Source organism: Neopelma chrysocephalum, unplaced genomic scaffold (genome assembly GCF_003984885.1).
Source record: "Neopelma chrysocephalum unplaced genomic scaffold, ASM398488v2 Primary Assembly neopelma1_122, whole genome shotgun sequence".
NCBI classification, from domain to species: domain Eukaryota; kingdom Metazoa; phylum Chordata; class Aves; order Passeriformes; family Pipridae; genus Neopelma; species Neopelma chrysocephalum.
Genome location: NW_020897784.1, coordinates 505,042 through 519,060, shown reverse-complemented (window position 1 = coordinate 519,060; position 14,019 = coordinate 505,042). Strand labels below are relative to the sequence as shown.

The 14,019-nt window shown below is 56.3% G+C and overlaps 1 protein-coding gene across 5 annotated transcripts in view; it reads right to left on the bottom strand.

Moving 5' to 3' along the window:
- Positions 1-3,765: 3,765 nt before the first annotated feature.
- Positions 3,766-14,019, bottom strand: part of KIF21B (kinesin family member 21B) — a 39,658-nt gene continuing 29,404 nt past the window's right edge. Inside the window, exons 28-36 of one of the 5 annotated variants that reach the window (XR_003536571.1) lie at positions 13,481-13,519; positions 11,207-11,343; positions 10,774-10,954; positions 9,094-9,258; positions 8,463-8,580; positions 7,595-7,765; positions 6,936-7,135; positions 6,241-6,497; positions 5,608-5,685 (exon numbers count right to left, since the gene is read on the bottom strand). Coding sequence is in view for 4 of the 5 variants with exons in the window: in XM_027697694.1 (XP_027553495.1) it covers positions 6,398-6,497; positions 6,936-7,135; positions 7,595-7,765; positions 8,463-8,580; positions 9,094-9,258; positions 10,774-10,954; positions 11,207-11,343; positions 13,481-13,519 (1,111 nt within the window). In the remaining variant the exon portion in view is untranslated. The other 4 variants (XM_027697696.1, XM_027697694.1, XM_027697697.1 and 1 more) reach the window with 4 other exon arrangements.

The window sequence follows — 14,019 nt, the reverse complement described above, 5'->3', positions numbered from 1 at the left end:
CAGGGGAGCAGGAATCCCACTGCCAAAGGTGGGAGCTGGCAGTGCAGGGGAGCAGGAATCCCACTGCCAAAGGTGGGAGCTGGCAGTGCAGGGGAGCAGGACACTGGTCCTGCTGCCCTGCCCAGGAGGAGGCAGGTAGGGGGACACAGGGGGCGGCTCAGACATGCAGGAAGGTGGGAGTGAGGCCACGTGTCCCCAGGATGAATTCAAGTGTCAAAACCATAACAATAACAATAATTAAGAGGAAAAAAAACTCCCCACCCCATCCCCAATACGAAACCCAACGACGACAGCACCCAGCTTGCACCGTGAGGTAGCTAAACCAGATCAACACCCAAAAAACGCTCTTCTGCATGGGAGACATCACCCCACGCAGGCAGTAAGACATACACACACACATACACACACACAGAGATGGGATCACAGTCACCCCTGCCCTTGTTCTGGTCAGGACAGGGTGAATTTTCGCAGTAGCCAGGAGGGGGCATGGCCAGGACCCTGAGGTTATTCTGTACCACCTCATGTTGTCTCTTCCAGCTGCGGTAGCAGGCTAAGCTCTTAGGTGAGCATTTTGCATGTGAATCACTCTCTTTTGTACACTTCTGTTATTAATATTGTTGCTGTTACTGTTTGTTTTCTTATCTCACTGCTGTTTGGAGTAAATTGTTCTTATTTCAACCTATCATCTTTACCCTGGAGCGGTGCATGGTTTTAGTGGGAGTACTAAATTGGAGAACACCAGTCCTAAACCAGGACAGCTTTATTTGGCATCCAAGGTGGGGCTCAAAGGGTTGAGATAACAACAGATCTGCTCAGAACAGGTTGGAAACAAATTTGACCTAAGCATTTGCTGTACTGGGGACAGAGCCATTGGTCACAATGTTGCTTGGTCTGTTCATGTGGGTGTGGTACCTAACCCTGCATATATTCCCCTATGTGCTCCTCGAGGTGTTCTTTTTCAGAGCAGGAAGAGGGATCAGAATTGCTTTGTTGATGTAGTGTGGGAATATCAGGTCATGACATGATAACATCAAGAGCAACGAAGGTCATTTGGGATGTGTTTTCAGTGTATTTCCTACTCTTACCTTTGGGAGTTCATTAATAACAGTACCCAGTCTGTGGGGGGAACAGGGGGGATGATTTTCCCCAGCCTTTCACCCCCTTTTACTCCTTCAGGCCTGTTACAGCAGCTTTTGAGACTTTTGAATTCCCTTTGGATGTTAAGGAAAGCATGTTCTTGTTGCTAAGCCTGCCAGGTCTCCTCAGTGCAGCCTACACTGTGTTTAGAGCCAAGAGATTTCTAGAAAAGTTATTCAGAGATCTGCCCCAAGGAGGGGTAGTCACGAGTGGCATGGAAGTGGGAGAAAAATGGGACAGTTTTGGGGAAAATTCTCTGCTCCAAGGGTTTGGAAGTTCACCCCTGAACAACTACAGGACCCTGATGAAGTGACAGAATATTTGCAAGGAGAATGCTGTGGCAAATCCAGAGAGGAGGAACTTCTTGCTGTGTGCTGGGCCCTGGCTGCTATTTTGTCAGACACTGCTTGTCACCAGACAGCACCCTGAGGGGGAGGAGGAGGAAAACAGAGCAACAGGTACCGTGGCCACTCAAACTGCAGCTGAACCAGAGGAACAATCCATGCTGGTAACAGTCACCCCTGTACAGAACAAGAAATCCAAGACCAAATCAGTTTGCACAGTGAGGGATGAAGAGAAGGAGGGCCCTGAGAACAGGAGGAAGAGGCAGGGCCAGAGATAATCCCCCGATCCCCATCTCGGTGAGCTGCAAGGTGTCTGAAGAGATTTCAGCTGTCACCAGGAGAGCCCCTGGTGACCTGGCTGCTCCAGGGCTGGGATATCACAGCCCACAACATGAAACTAGAGAGTAGTGAAGTCAAGCAGCTGGGATCCCTGTCCTGGGATGTGGGCATTGACCAGGGGATTGGGATGAGGACAGAAACTCTCGGCCTCTGGAGGCGACTGTCAAGTGTGAGGGAAAGGTGTTCTCTCAAGGATGGTCTAACAGTGCACTGAGACAAGTGGAACACCACAAAGAAAGGTATCCAGTGCCTGAGAGAAGCAGCTGTGCTGGAGCTAATCTACAGGGATTCAAATAAAAAGCAGTCCCCTGTAGATCCAGAGGAGGCCCAGTGCACACAATCCATGGGGCAAAAGTTTGTATGGGGTGCACCATCATCGTACACCAACTCGTTGGCATTGATGTCAGTGAAAGAAGGAGAACAAACAGTGCTTCAGTCACTAGCTGACTCCAGCAATATGAAGATCATCTTTTTTCCTCCCTGTTGACCTGCAACTCCGCTGTGGAAAGACTGTCCAAGATTGTGGACAGACTCGAGCAAGTTATAGAGTAAATGTCTGACACCCTCCCAGTGGGGATCAGTCTCTGCTGTTGGGAGCAAGTGCCCCCCTGCTCCAGAGAGGGGGGACACACCATGAGATAACCTGTGGTTTTACCTACATGACCACAGAGAGATGAGGAAATGGGATGGAAAACCCACCTCTGCCCCAGCAGCAGGGGCACATGAGTCGAGAGGAAGAACAACCACCACAGAAATTCTTCAAGGATAAATGCCACTCCACTTTCCAGTGGGCAAGTCCTCAGACAGAAGAGGAGGGGTTGATGTTCCTTCTGATCCTCTTGAAGGGACCTCCAGTTCATATTTACAAGAAGTGAGCAACGAGTATTTGTGACCAAGACTAGAGGGGCCCTGCCTCCAGCCAGGTGGAGGAAAGGGGCAGTTGGATCTGTTGGACTGTGTGGATCCAATGGCACATCAGACCCACAGTGTACCCTGATGCCATTGAGATATGTAGGGGCAGAATCCATTTCTTCTCTTCCAGGGAGAAGGGGTCTCTTCTGGTCAAGGTAACATGGCTGGGGGTCAGGTCAGGGGCTCCATGGTGAGCATTTTGCACGTGAATCACTCTCTTTGGTACACTTTTGTTATTAATATTTTTACTGTTACTGATTGTTTTCTTCTCTCATTGCTGTTTTTCAGTAAATTGTTGTTATCTCAACCCATGATCTTTACCTTTTGTGCCTCCAGTTCTCCTCTCCAGTCCACAGCAGGGGACTGGGAGGGGGAGCGAGCCATGCATGGTTTTAGTGGGAGTACCAAATTGGACAAAATCATCCCTAAACCACAACAACCCTCACTTCAAAGACCTCCCCACCTTGGGATGCCAGTGCTGCAGTATGAGCTCCCTCCCTCCACAGGCAGCAGGAGCCTTGAAGCCCCTCAACACGCTGCTGGACCGTAGCTGCAAGGGATGCTCAGCACATCCAGGACTGGCTACTCAGCTCTCGAGTATTAAACAGGCACCTGTAGCCTGCACACGGGAAGAAACTGGTGGTGAAAAGCAAGGCAGGTCCGACCCTGGGCCCCCCAGAGCTCCCCTTCAGCAGGAGCAGCAGGAGATTTCAGGGCAGGCACTGGCAGATCTCAGTGCAGACATCGATGCACATGTGACAGCTGGCTACAGCCAAACACACCCCACCATACACACACACACCCCCTCTGGCCAAGCAAAGGTTAAACCAGCTGAGGAATGAGCAGGGAAACCCTCTCCAAGACAGGCCTGGGGGGGCCTCCAGACCCCCATGTCTGTGCGTTCCTGGGTGGCTGAGATGCCCCGGACATTTCTGGCTGTGCCCCCAGTTCCACAGGTCCCACGGGATGGATGGAGTTCCACAGGTCCCACGGGATGGACGGAGTTCCACAGGTCCCACAGGATGGATGGGCTCCTCACCTCAATACACTCATCAGTCCTGGCTATGCAGGGCTCAGTCACAATCACAGGGGACCAGTGACTGTCCTGGGCAGGGTCACACACACACATGCCACACGCCCTCCAACAAGGCAAGCCAGTAGGATGGAATTTTCCCCCCAAAAGGCAACCCCCCCCACCCCATCAATTCAACAGAGATGCTCCTGTCTTTCACGATGCAGAGGAATCCCCATTCTCCAGCCAGGATACTTAGAACAAGGGCTGACAGCAAATGACCTGGGGCTGGTCCAGGTGTCACCATGGTTGGAGAGAGCAGAGGGGAAATGGTCTGTGCTTTATAGGGCAGGTCCTGGAACCCTTGGCCTCCAAGATCCCAGTTCAGTGCTGGTGGGATCACATGGAGAAATCCTTAAATTTGAGTTCAAGTGCTGCTTCTTCTGTGACGAAGGGGAAAGGAGAGCATGTGAGGCAACACCCATCCTGGAGCCTCCTCAGCCACTCCATGAGAGTTTTGCGTGGCCCAGGGCAGGACAGAGCAGGGGATGGTCCAACGGGCCAAAGGAGAGATGGAGGGAAGCTCCAGTGTGAGACCAGGGCCTTGCCAGCCCCTGGAACAGGAGAGAGAGAGGAAGGAGCCTGGAGAAGGTGCATCCTTGGGGAAACACTCCTGGACGGAGCCCCCAGCCCCTCATGGAGATGGGATTGTGCATCTGCTGCAGGATTGTCCTTCGAGCGCAGGGAGAGTCAGGGAACTTGTGCGAGACCAGTGTGTGCAACCCCCTCCTTACTCTCCTCCTGGCACAGCAGACTCCAGCTGCTCCAGGCCTTGCTGGGCCCTCTCCATCCCCAGATCCATGGAGGCCAGCAGGCCCAACCTAAGCTAGCTCCAACCCAGGCAGAGGGCCGAGGGCAGAGCCCAGGGGAAGGACAGACAGGCCACAGCAGTGGGGCTGACAAATCCAGCCTTGGCTGTTTTGCCCTGTAACCTCCATTCTTGCTTCATTTCTCCACCTCGAGGGAGTTAACGCGCTGCAGGAACGCACCACAAACCCGTGCTGGGGGTCACAGTGTCCAGAGCAGGGCTGAGCAGCCCTTCCCTCCCCGCTGCAGAGCAGGGTGGGCACGTGGGGAAGAGTCCAGAGCCATGGGGCAGTTGTGGTTACAGCTGGGATTTGAAGAACTTTGAAGGGAACTGCAGCAGGTTTGTCTGGAAGTTGCCTGACAGAGATCTTTCCAGGCTTGCTGTGTCTCCCAAGATGGGACACGGCAAAGGAGCTCAGAGGTGCCCACCTCCAGCTGCGGGGGACGGGTAGACGGAGGATGGGGAAGAATAGGAGTACCAGGAAATCCTCCTGCAGCCCCCACAGCAGAGAGGTGTCCCACGAGTAACAGCTCCAGAGAAGCACCCTCTGTACTTGTGTCCTGGCCAGCAGACACCAAATGTCCTCGTGGTTGTGGAGAAGGACTCCTGCAGGAACCAGCCCCAGAGCAGCACATCACAGCAGAGGCCACACAAGCCCACAGTGGCAGGAGGGAACTGGGTGTCTCCCAAGAAGGAGCCAAGGAGCTCTGACCCCCAGAAGTCCTTACAGCAGGATGGGTGAGAGGAGAGATGAAATATTTCCTGGTCACCGGAGAGCCATCGAGAAACCTCAGCAGGAGGGAAGGTGGAGCTGCCAGTGCCCCACAGAGCTGCCAGTGCCCCACAGGAGCTGGCAGTGCTCAAAGTATCACATGAGGCATCATCCACCCCGTTGGGTCAGGCACAAAGAAATCCCTGTCCCGGGCTGAGTGCTCCTGTAGATGACCGAGTCCTAATAGCAGGGGGAGGCACCCTGACCTTCACCCTGCTCCCAAGCCTTCCAGTCTCTCTGCAGTTCCTAGTTTGACCCCGCGGGCAACCTCCTCCCACTCCAGAGCTTCACTGTCAAGTCGCTGAGGAACAAAGGTGAGAGGGACAGCATGACCCAGGGGTTGGGGCAGGAGCCCCGCAGACGCTGCACGGAGGCACCACGAGGGGACATGCTCCCCTCCCCACCCACGGCAGCATGCAGCCCCCAGAACTTCCAGGCCCTTTTCCCTTGGCAGGAGGTTGCCCAATGCCCTTTGGGGAGCGGGCAGGCCCGATGGGGCTCAGCCCACTGGCAGCAGATGGGGACAAAGGGAAATGGTGACCTCCAGGGCTGACCCCACACCATGACTCCTGCCCCCCTTGGTCCCAGCACTGATGTCCAGGGAGCTGCTCTGCTCAGTCCCCCCGGGGCACGGGCTGATTTGGGGGTGGCTGCTGACTCCCAACCCACTATCCATGCAAAGGAGTGGGCAGGCCACGGCTTCCACAGAGTTGCCACAGTGGATGTGGGCACTTGGCAAGGAAAAAATACCCAAAAAGCAAATGAAACCAAGGCAGGGGGTATGGCTGGGACAAGGGGACGAGTCCCTTCTAGCAAAGAGTTATCAAGTGGGGAAAAACGCAGAATAGTTTCATACCGTGAAGAAGCAGCTCAGACCAGAGAGAAAGAGGGGAAAAAAGAGAGAGAAGAGCAAAACCGACAGTGAGAGGGACAGAGGGAGGGAGAGATGGAGAGAAAAGGGAAGGAGAGACAGAAGAAGAGCACATGAGCAAGAGAGTCAAAGAGCAGGAGGGTCAAGGCAGACTAGTAGCACGGCCCTTTATGGCAAGGACGCGTCGTGGAAGGCAAGGGGTGAGCCCAGGCACGTAATTCCATAACTTTACCCGGCAGTCGCTGTGGCACAGATGGGAGGTGGGGAGGAGGAGAGACAGAGAGAGACAGAGAAAAAGGAAGGGAAAAAAGGGACATGGTCGAAAAGAGGGTATCAGAGTCTTGCTGCCAAAGAGCTCCCCAAGAGCAGCAGAGGATGCCCAGCCCCGGGGGAGAGGGGTCCCTGCATGGGGGGTAACCCAGGGCGTCACCAGAGAGTGGGCAGGGGATGGCTGGGGACAGCTCTTGTCACCGTGGTGGGCAGGCCGTGCCATGGGCAGGCTAAAGTGGGCAAGAGGAGATGAAGGCGTGGAGGGACTAGAAAGCTGTGAGACTCTCCCCTTCCCTCCCTCCCTGCTCCCTGTTCACCCAGAGCACACCCACCCAGGCCCAGGGGTGACAGCTCAACCCCGGCATTTCCCCCTTCCCAGGGGCTGTGGGGGCAGAAAGCCCGAGGCTCACCTGGAGGCAGTGAAGATGTGCTTTGAGTTGGTGCAGATGGCGTTGATGGGGCTGTCATGCCCCTTGATCTCCCCGACTGGGGTGAAGGTGTCCACGTTCCAGACTTTGATGACACCTCCTCGGCAGGCGCTCAGCACCATGGGGCGGCCGGGGATGAAGGCCAGGGCACAGACCCAGTCTTTGTGGGCATTGGGGATTTGCTGTAGGTACGGGCACAGAGCAGAGGTTGTGACCAACCTCAGCTGCAGCACCACCAGCAGCCTCACACCCCCAACCCGGTCAGCTGGGTCCTCAGTGACACCCTGGGATTGTGGGACTGGTGATGCCCACTTAGGAGCCAAGGGGATGGACTCAAAAGTCAGGGCTTGGTTTCTCCCCTGGGCCAGAGACAACCATCCTGAACTCAGAGGGGAACACAACCCCCCACACTACAGCTGATGCTGAGCCTGTCTGTGGGGGAGCTGTGGGCAATCCCGAGTGCCCTCACCCACACCCTTCACCCACACACAGCCCAGCATCAGGAATGCCCTCCCTGGTGAGCTCCATGCAGGACACTGGCACTACATCCCTGGGCAAGGGTCCCACCCCCCCCAGACCCCAGCAGCAACGTCCCTCTGTCCCACATCACTGCAGAACTCGTGCTGTGCTCCCCTCCAGACCTGGGTAAGTTCCTGCTGCTCCAGATCCCACTTCTTAATGCCGTTGTCCCTGGAGCCGCTGAAGAGGACGTCTCCCTGGATGGCCAGGCACTCGATGCCATCGTAGTGAGGGGGCTCGAAGTTGTGAGTTGGGCCAATGTTGCCCACCATGCCCTCCGTGATCTCAAACACCTGGGGAAGAGCAGTGGGTAACAGACCACAGGAGGCACTGGGCACAGAGCTGGCCCTCTCCTGGGGACCTCTGTGTTCTGGGCTCAGGGCACCCAGAATGGTGCTGGAAAGGGGAGTGGGCATTGCCAACTCGAGGCTTTTTGGGGCTGAGGGTCCTGCCACCACCAGAGGAGATCTGTCACCAGGGACAGCCCCACTCTGTTGCATTTTACTCCTGGTGAGCCTTTACTCCCCATAAGCCAAGCTGACAGCTGAGTGGGATCCTGTCTCACTCACCATCTCACCATCCCTGCTCACTTGCCTGGTGCCAGCTCTAATTCAACTTGCTAAAACCTGAAATGAAGGGACAGGCTCCTGCTGTGCTGGAGCTGTGACCGAGCGGGCACAAAGCATCTACATGAGGCAGGGGGGGAGAAATGAGCAGAACAGGGTGAGCTGCTCATCTGGGTCAGCCATCACAGGCCAGTCCCAGCCACAGAGTCTGAGGGACAAGAGAAATGCAAATCCTTCTCAGAAGGTGCATTGTGGACCAAGCAAAAGGCAAGATTTGGGAAGAGGAGACAAATGAAAACCTCATATGCAGAGGCGAAAACAAAATCTGGGCTCAGCTTTCAAAGGAGAGAAGAGACCTGAGGGGTTGCCAACATTTGGGCTTCCCTACAGGACATGGGGTGCTGATCCCCAAGGAAGAGAGTACCTTGACGTAGTGATCTTTGGAACCTGTGACCACCAGGTCGTGGTTGTTCGCTGTCTGGTTCACTGTGAGGCACATCACGGGCCCGATGTGGCCGCTCAGCTTTCCCACAGGCTGCAACCTGGGTTCAAGGGCACAGGTCAGCCCCCTCCTGGGTGCTGGAGCTCCTCCAAAGGGCCCTCCCAGGCAGAGACCACCCACCCCCCACCCAGCACTGGGGCCCCACAGGAGGGGTTGTTCCCTTCGGGGGATAGTGGGCAGGGAGATCTCATTCCCAGTGATGCTGGGGAAGGAAGGCAGTCTGGGGGTGTGCCAACATCTGGCTACAGGGCCCAAGAGTGTGCCCACATCTGTCTGCAGAGCCCAGGCTGCAGCACAGGGTGTGCAGCTCAGTGCCCAATAGGTAGGTAGGAGGGCAAGGGCAAAACCAGGGGGTAGTGCTGCCCATCCCACTTGTCTTCCCCAAGTAGCTCCAGTGCTGCTCATCGCTCCTCAGGTCTCATAGGAAAGGGTCCTGAAAGTCCTTATTCCAGTCAACTTCCATTACTAAAAAGGCTTTCACTTTTCCCAGGGGGATAATTTCAGGCCCCTGGGCACCCACGAGGTGTCCTGCCCAGCTCAGCACCCCCCTCACCTGCTCAGCTCCCAGATGCGGACGGAGTTGCCGGCGGCAGCGTAGAGCGTGGTGCCCGTGGGGTTGAGGGCGATCTGGTTGATCTGGTGCTCCCCCTGCACGCTGGTGACCGTGCGGGTGGTGGTGCCAGCACAGGCGTCCCCAGAGATCACCTGTCCAGAAGATCTAGAGAGGAGAGGGAGGTCCAGGGGGGAGGATGAGTGGAGATCAGAGCCACTGAGGAACTGTCCCTCTGGCCACAATGAGACCAACAGGAGCTCTGTCCCCCAGACCAGTGCCCAGCCTGCAGTGCCCAGCCCAAGGATGTGCATGACACAGAGCATGGGGCCCTGGTTTCAATCTGAGGGCCATTCTGCTCTCTTCCCATTCCTTTCTGCTTTGCACAGGAAGGGCTGGTGAGTGCTGGCATCCAGAGGTCTTGACCTCTGCACCAAGGGAAAAGCACCTTCAGGCCAAGGCAGATGAGCTGAGGCTGGACAGAGAAAGGAGCTCTGGGCCAGAGTGAGTGGGTAACTGGCCCACCATACTCTCCCCTACTGTTTGAGCCCTACTTCAAGCTGGCAGCCACAGCTACAGCCTGCTCCATGCTCCTTTCTGGTCCTCAGACTCCTCACAGAGATCTGAGTTCCCCACTGGAGAGCTTGAGATTTACCCAGCCACGATGCTGTTGGGGCCGTGTCTCCCCTCTGGAGCTCCTCTGGCTCTCCTGGCCACTCTCAGAGTAGCTGCAAAATCTCTTCAAAGCTCTTGACCCTTAACAAGGGAAAGTACTGGATTCTGCACCTGGGATGGGGCAACCCTGGCTGTGTGTATAGACTGGGGAACAAGAGGCTGGAGAACAGCTACGTGAAGGGACCTGGAGGTCCTGGTCAATGGAAAGTTGAATGTGATTCAGGAGGGCCAACCATGTCCTGGGTGGCATCAGGCAGAGCATCACTGGGTGAGGGAGGGGATTGTCCCGCTCTGCTCTGCACTGGGGTGGCCTCACTTCAAGTTCTGGGAGCAGTTTTGGGCACCACAATACGAAAAACTAAGCCATTAGAGAGCGTCCAAAGGAGGATGGGGGTCTGGAGGGGAAGCCAAGGAATGGCTGAGGTCACTTGGTTTGTTCAACTGGAGAAGAGACTAAGAGGAGACCTCATTGTGGTCTTCAATATCCTCACGAGGGGCAGGTACTCATCTCTTCACTCTCATGACCAGTGACAGGACTTGAGGAAATGGCTGGAGTGGAGTCAGGGGAGCTTTAGGTTGGATATCAGGAGGAGGTTTTTCACCCAGAGGGTGGTTGGGCACTGGAACAGGCTCCCCAGGGAAGTGGTCACAGCCCCAAGCCTGAGTTCAAGAAGCATTTGGACAATGCTCTCAGGCACAGGGTGGGATTGCTGGGGTGTCCTGTGCAGGGCCGGGGGTTGGACTCAATGACCCTGATGAGTCCCTTCCAACTCAGCATAATTCTGTGATTCCATGATCCTGAGTCTTCTCTGCAGAAGGTCCCCATGACTCTCCTCACCCCAAATTCTCCCACAACCTCCCTGTTCCCTAAGGAAGCAGCACTGCAAACTGGCACTAAAGGAGCTGTTACTCGGCCCTGTCCCCAACCCCTGAAGGCCCTGGGATTGGTTTCTGCAAAGCCAGAGATGCCCAGAGTGCCCCGGGGCTCCCAGAGCCGAGGGTACATACGTGAGGGTGCGGATGCACCGGGCGGAGTCGCGGATGTCCCACACTTTGATGTACGACGTGGACACGGTGAACACCAGCCCCGTGTGGCTGCAGTACTTGATGGAAACCACATTGTTTGGGTGACCCTTGAGGGAAGCGATTTCCTGGCCCGTCACCAGGTTCCACATTTTGCAGCTCCGGTCTGTGGGAGGAAGAACGTGCCCGAGAGTGTCAGCGGGGGTCTCCTCTGAGGAGACAACATCTGTTCTGAGCATTTCCCCCCACCCACAGGGCCAGAGGGAAAGGAGCCAGCCAGCCCCCACACTGGGGCAGGGCAGGGCTCAGTGCTGAAGACAGGGACCATCCATGCAGTGCCCAGCACTTCCCACATTCCCAATGCCAACCTGCTGCCACAGCATCCACACCTTCCCTGCCCCCTCTGCCCACCACGCACCTTTGGACCCCGTGAAGAGCAGCTCGTCGGTGGCATCCAGGCAGAGCACAGGCTTGGTGTGTCCCTCTGCCACTGAGACACACTGCAGTGGGGCTGTCCGGGCATTCTTGGTGCCACCCACTGGGTTAATGATGCCCCTTCGTGGGAGAGAGAGAACAGGTACAGTGCAGGGCTGGAGGGGCACTGTGCCCACAGTCCCAGGGCATGGCAGAGCTGTCTCACACCAAGCATCTTCCACTGCCCAGCTGAACCTGGCATGTCTGAGCCAAGGTCTTTGTAGAAACCCCAGGAGTCTCCCCAGGGGCAGCCCCTTCCCACCTCTGCCCCAGCAATAGACTGGGAAAGGGGGAGGCTGCCCAGTGGCCTCTGCTCTCCCCCTAAACCTCTCATGCCTGGGCAGCAGAGAACCAGGACAGGTCAGGAGACCCAGCTCACTGGCCCTAAGGTCCATTTTGGGACAAACTGCCCCCTCTCCAGCTGGAAGCTCTGCTGGGACAAACATTTCAGGGCACCAATATCAGCACCCCAGTCCCTCAGAGGCCGTCAGCCTGTAGCTGGTGACATTTGGAGACAGGGCCCTGCTCCTTTACACAGACCACAAGGGTGACAAAGGGCAGCACCAGCTTCTGCACCCCACATCCCTGTCACAGTGGCTGTTCCTGCAACCACTACTAGCTTTGGGCAGGAGAACCTCCCCCTGCCAAACCTGCCTCCAAGGGACACTGCTGCCTGTCCCAGGGGACGCAGCACCTGCCAATCCCCTCTACTTCAGACATGCTGAGGGTGCTGAGGACCACCAGCCCAACCCTTCCATGTGTGACCCTTGGGACCCTGGTGTGCCTGGTCACCAAGCACAGCCACCCACAGCCAAGGGACCCCAGGCTGGGCTGGTTTCTTCTTACAGGCAGGGAAACTGCAGTGTGGGGCTGGGGAAGGGCAAGGTCTGCGTTAGTCATGAGGATAAGCACAGGCTCATTAATTTGGGTTTGGATATCGCATGCACGTGATGGTTCTTCCTCAGCTCTGCCCTTACCAGTGCCAACCCAACAGCCCTCCCCTGACTCCTGGTGCTTCCACCAGTCTCAAAGTGTCGCTGAGTCCAAGGGGAAATCCTGACTGTGCGGGGTAAGATGTTTTGCACTGACTCTGTGTGTCTGCCTGAACTAAAAACTGCTCAAAGTGACACAGCCCAGACTGGTCTGGTGACACTCCCCCAGCGACTGGGGGCCTGCAGGAGCTCAGGGCACAGGCAGAGTGAGGGGACACCCAGGTGCTGGAGAGCTGCTCACAGAACCATGGAATGGTTTGGGCTGGAAGGGACCCTAGACACCATCTCATTCCACCCTCTTGGAAGGGACACATTCCACTAGACCAGGTTACTCCAAGCCCCATCCAACCTGGCCTTGAACACTTGCAGGGATGAGGCAGCCACAGCTCCTCTGGGCAATCTGTGCCAGGGCCTCACCATCCTTACAGGAAGAATTTCTTCCTGATATATATTTTAAATCCCTCCTCTTTCAGTTTAAAACTGTTCCCCCTTGTCCTGTCACCATCTGCTCCTGTAAAAAGTCACTCTCCCTATTTTCCTATCTTCCGGTGCCTAGAGGCATTTTCCAGTGCACTGGAAGGCCACAATGAGGCTGATGTTCCTTAAGGATGGGGGAAAGTTGGCCCTTGTGTCGGGAAACCTCCACAGGCAGGTGGGTGCAGTGGGAGAAGCCCAGGAGCACCTTAACCCCAAGGCTGAGCTCTGCACCACAATCTGACTGGATTCCTTTGGGAAAGAGACCAACCTTCCCCAACTCAGCACCAGGGAAGCACAACCAGGCACGGGGAGAACCTGAGATATTTGCCTGGAAGAAGCTTGCACGAAGGACACACTGGAAGCACCCAGGGTCACTTGTCCCCTTCCCTACCACCCCACCGTCCTGCTGGAGAGCTGGGGAAGGCGTGGGACACGGTGGCCTCAGGCTGGTGAGAACCCATCAGAGATGGAGGAGAACATGCTGCCAACCCCCAACCAGCCAGTGCCCACGGGTGAGCCCAGCGCCGTGTTTCCAAGGGCTGATCCAAGCAGGAACGGCTCTGACTTGCAACCCAGGGGACAACATCAGGCAGCAGAGGTGGCATGCCAGGAGGGGACAGACACACGAGCTGGGAGGTGGGGAGAGCAGCAAGGTGCAGGCAGAGCATGTGGGGACAGGGAGAGCAGGCACCTGAGACAGAGAAAAGGAGGAGCGGAGGAAGGGATAATAAATAGAAAGTTGTCTATACCTCAGCACCTCCGAGACAGAGGAATCGCTGTCATCAGACCTAGGGGCAGAAAATTAGCAGGATTATGGGAGAGAAAACCCAGACTAGAGGAGGCAGCAGTGGAGTCAGAGGTGGAGGATTGTTATTGCATCCAAGCCAGTGTAGGATAGAGAGGAGGAGGGGAGAGAGGGAGAAAGAGAAGCACACGTGGAGAACCAGGGGAGAGCAGAGGAGCAGAGGGCATGTGATGATCAGACAGCAGGTCTCCATCAGGGAACACTGGCGCTGCTAACAGTGTCCGAGCTGAGGGCAGCACCCAACCTGGGGGAGGCTGGAGCAGCATTTGTGGGTGAATGCCAGTCCATCAGCTTCCTGTGAGCCCTCACCCCCTCACCCCATCCTGTTCCATCGCCTTTCCAGGGCCCCAAGTCCGGCACTGCCCTGTCTCCAGGCAGAAGCCAGGAGTGTGAACTGAGGGGGCACAGTGGGCAGGAGCACAGCACTGGCACAGCAGCTGCTCCCTCACAGGGAGAAGCAGGGGAGGTAAAGTGGTGACAGGA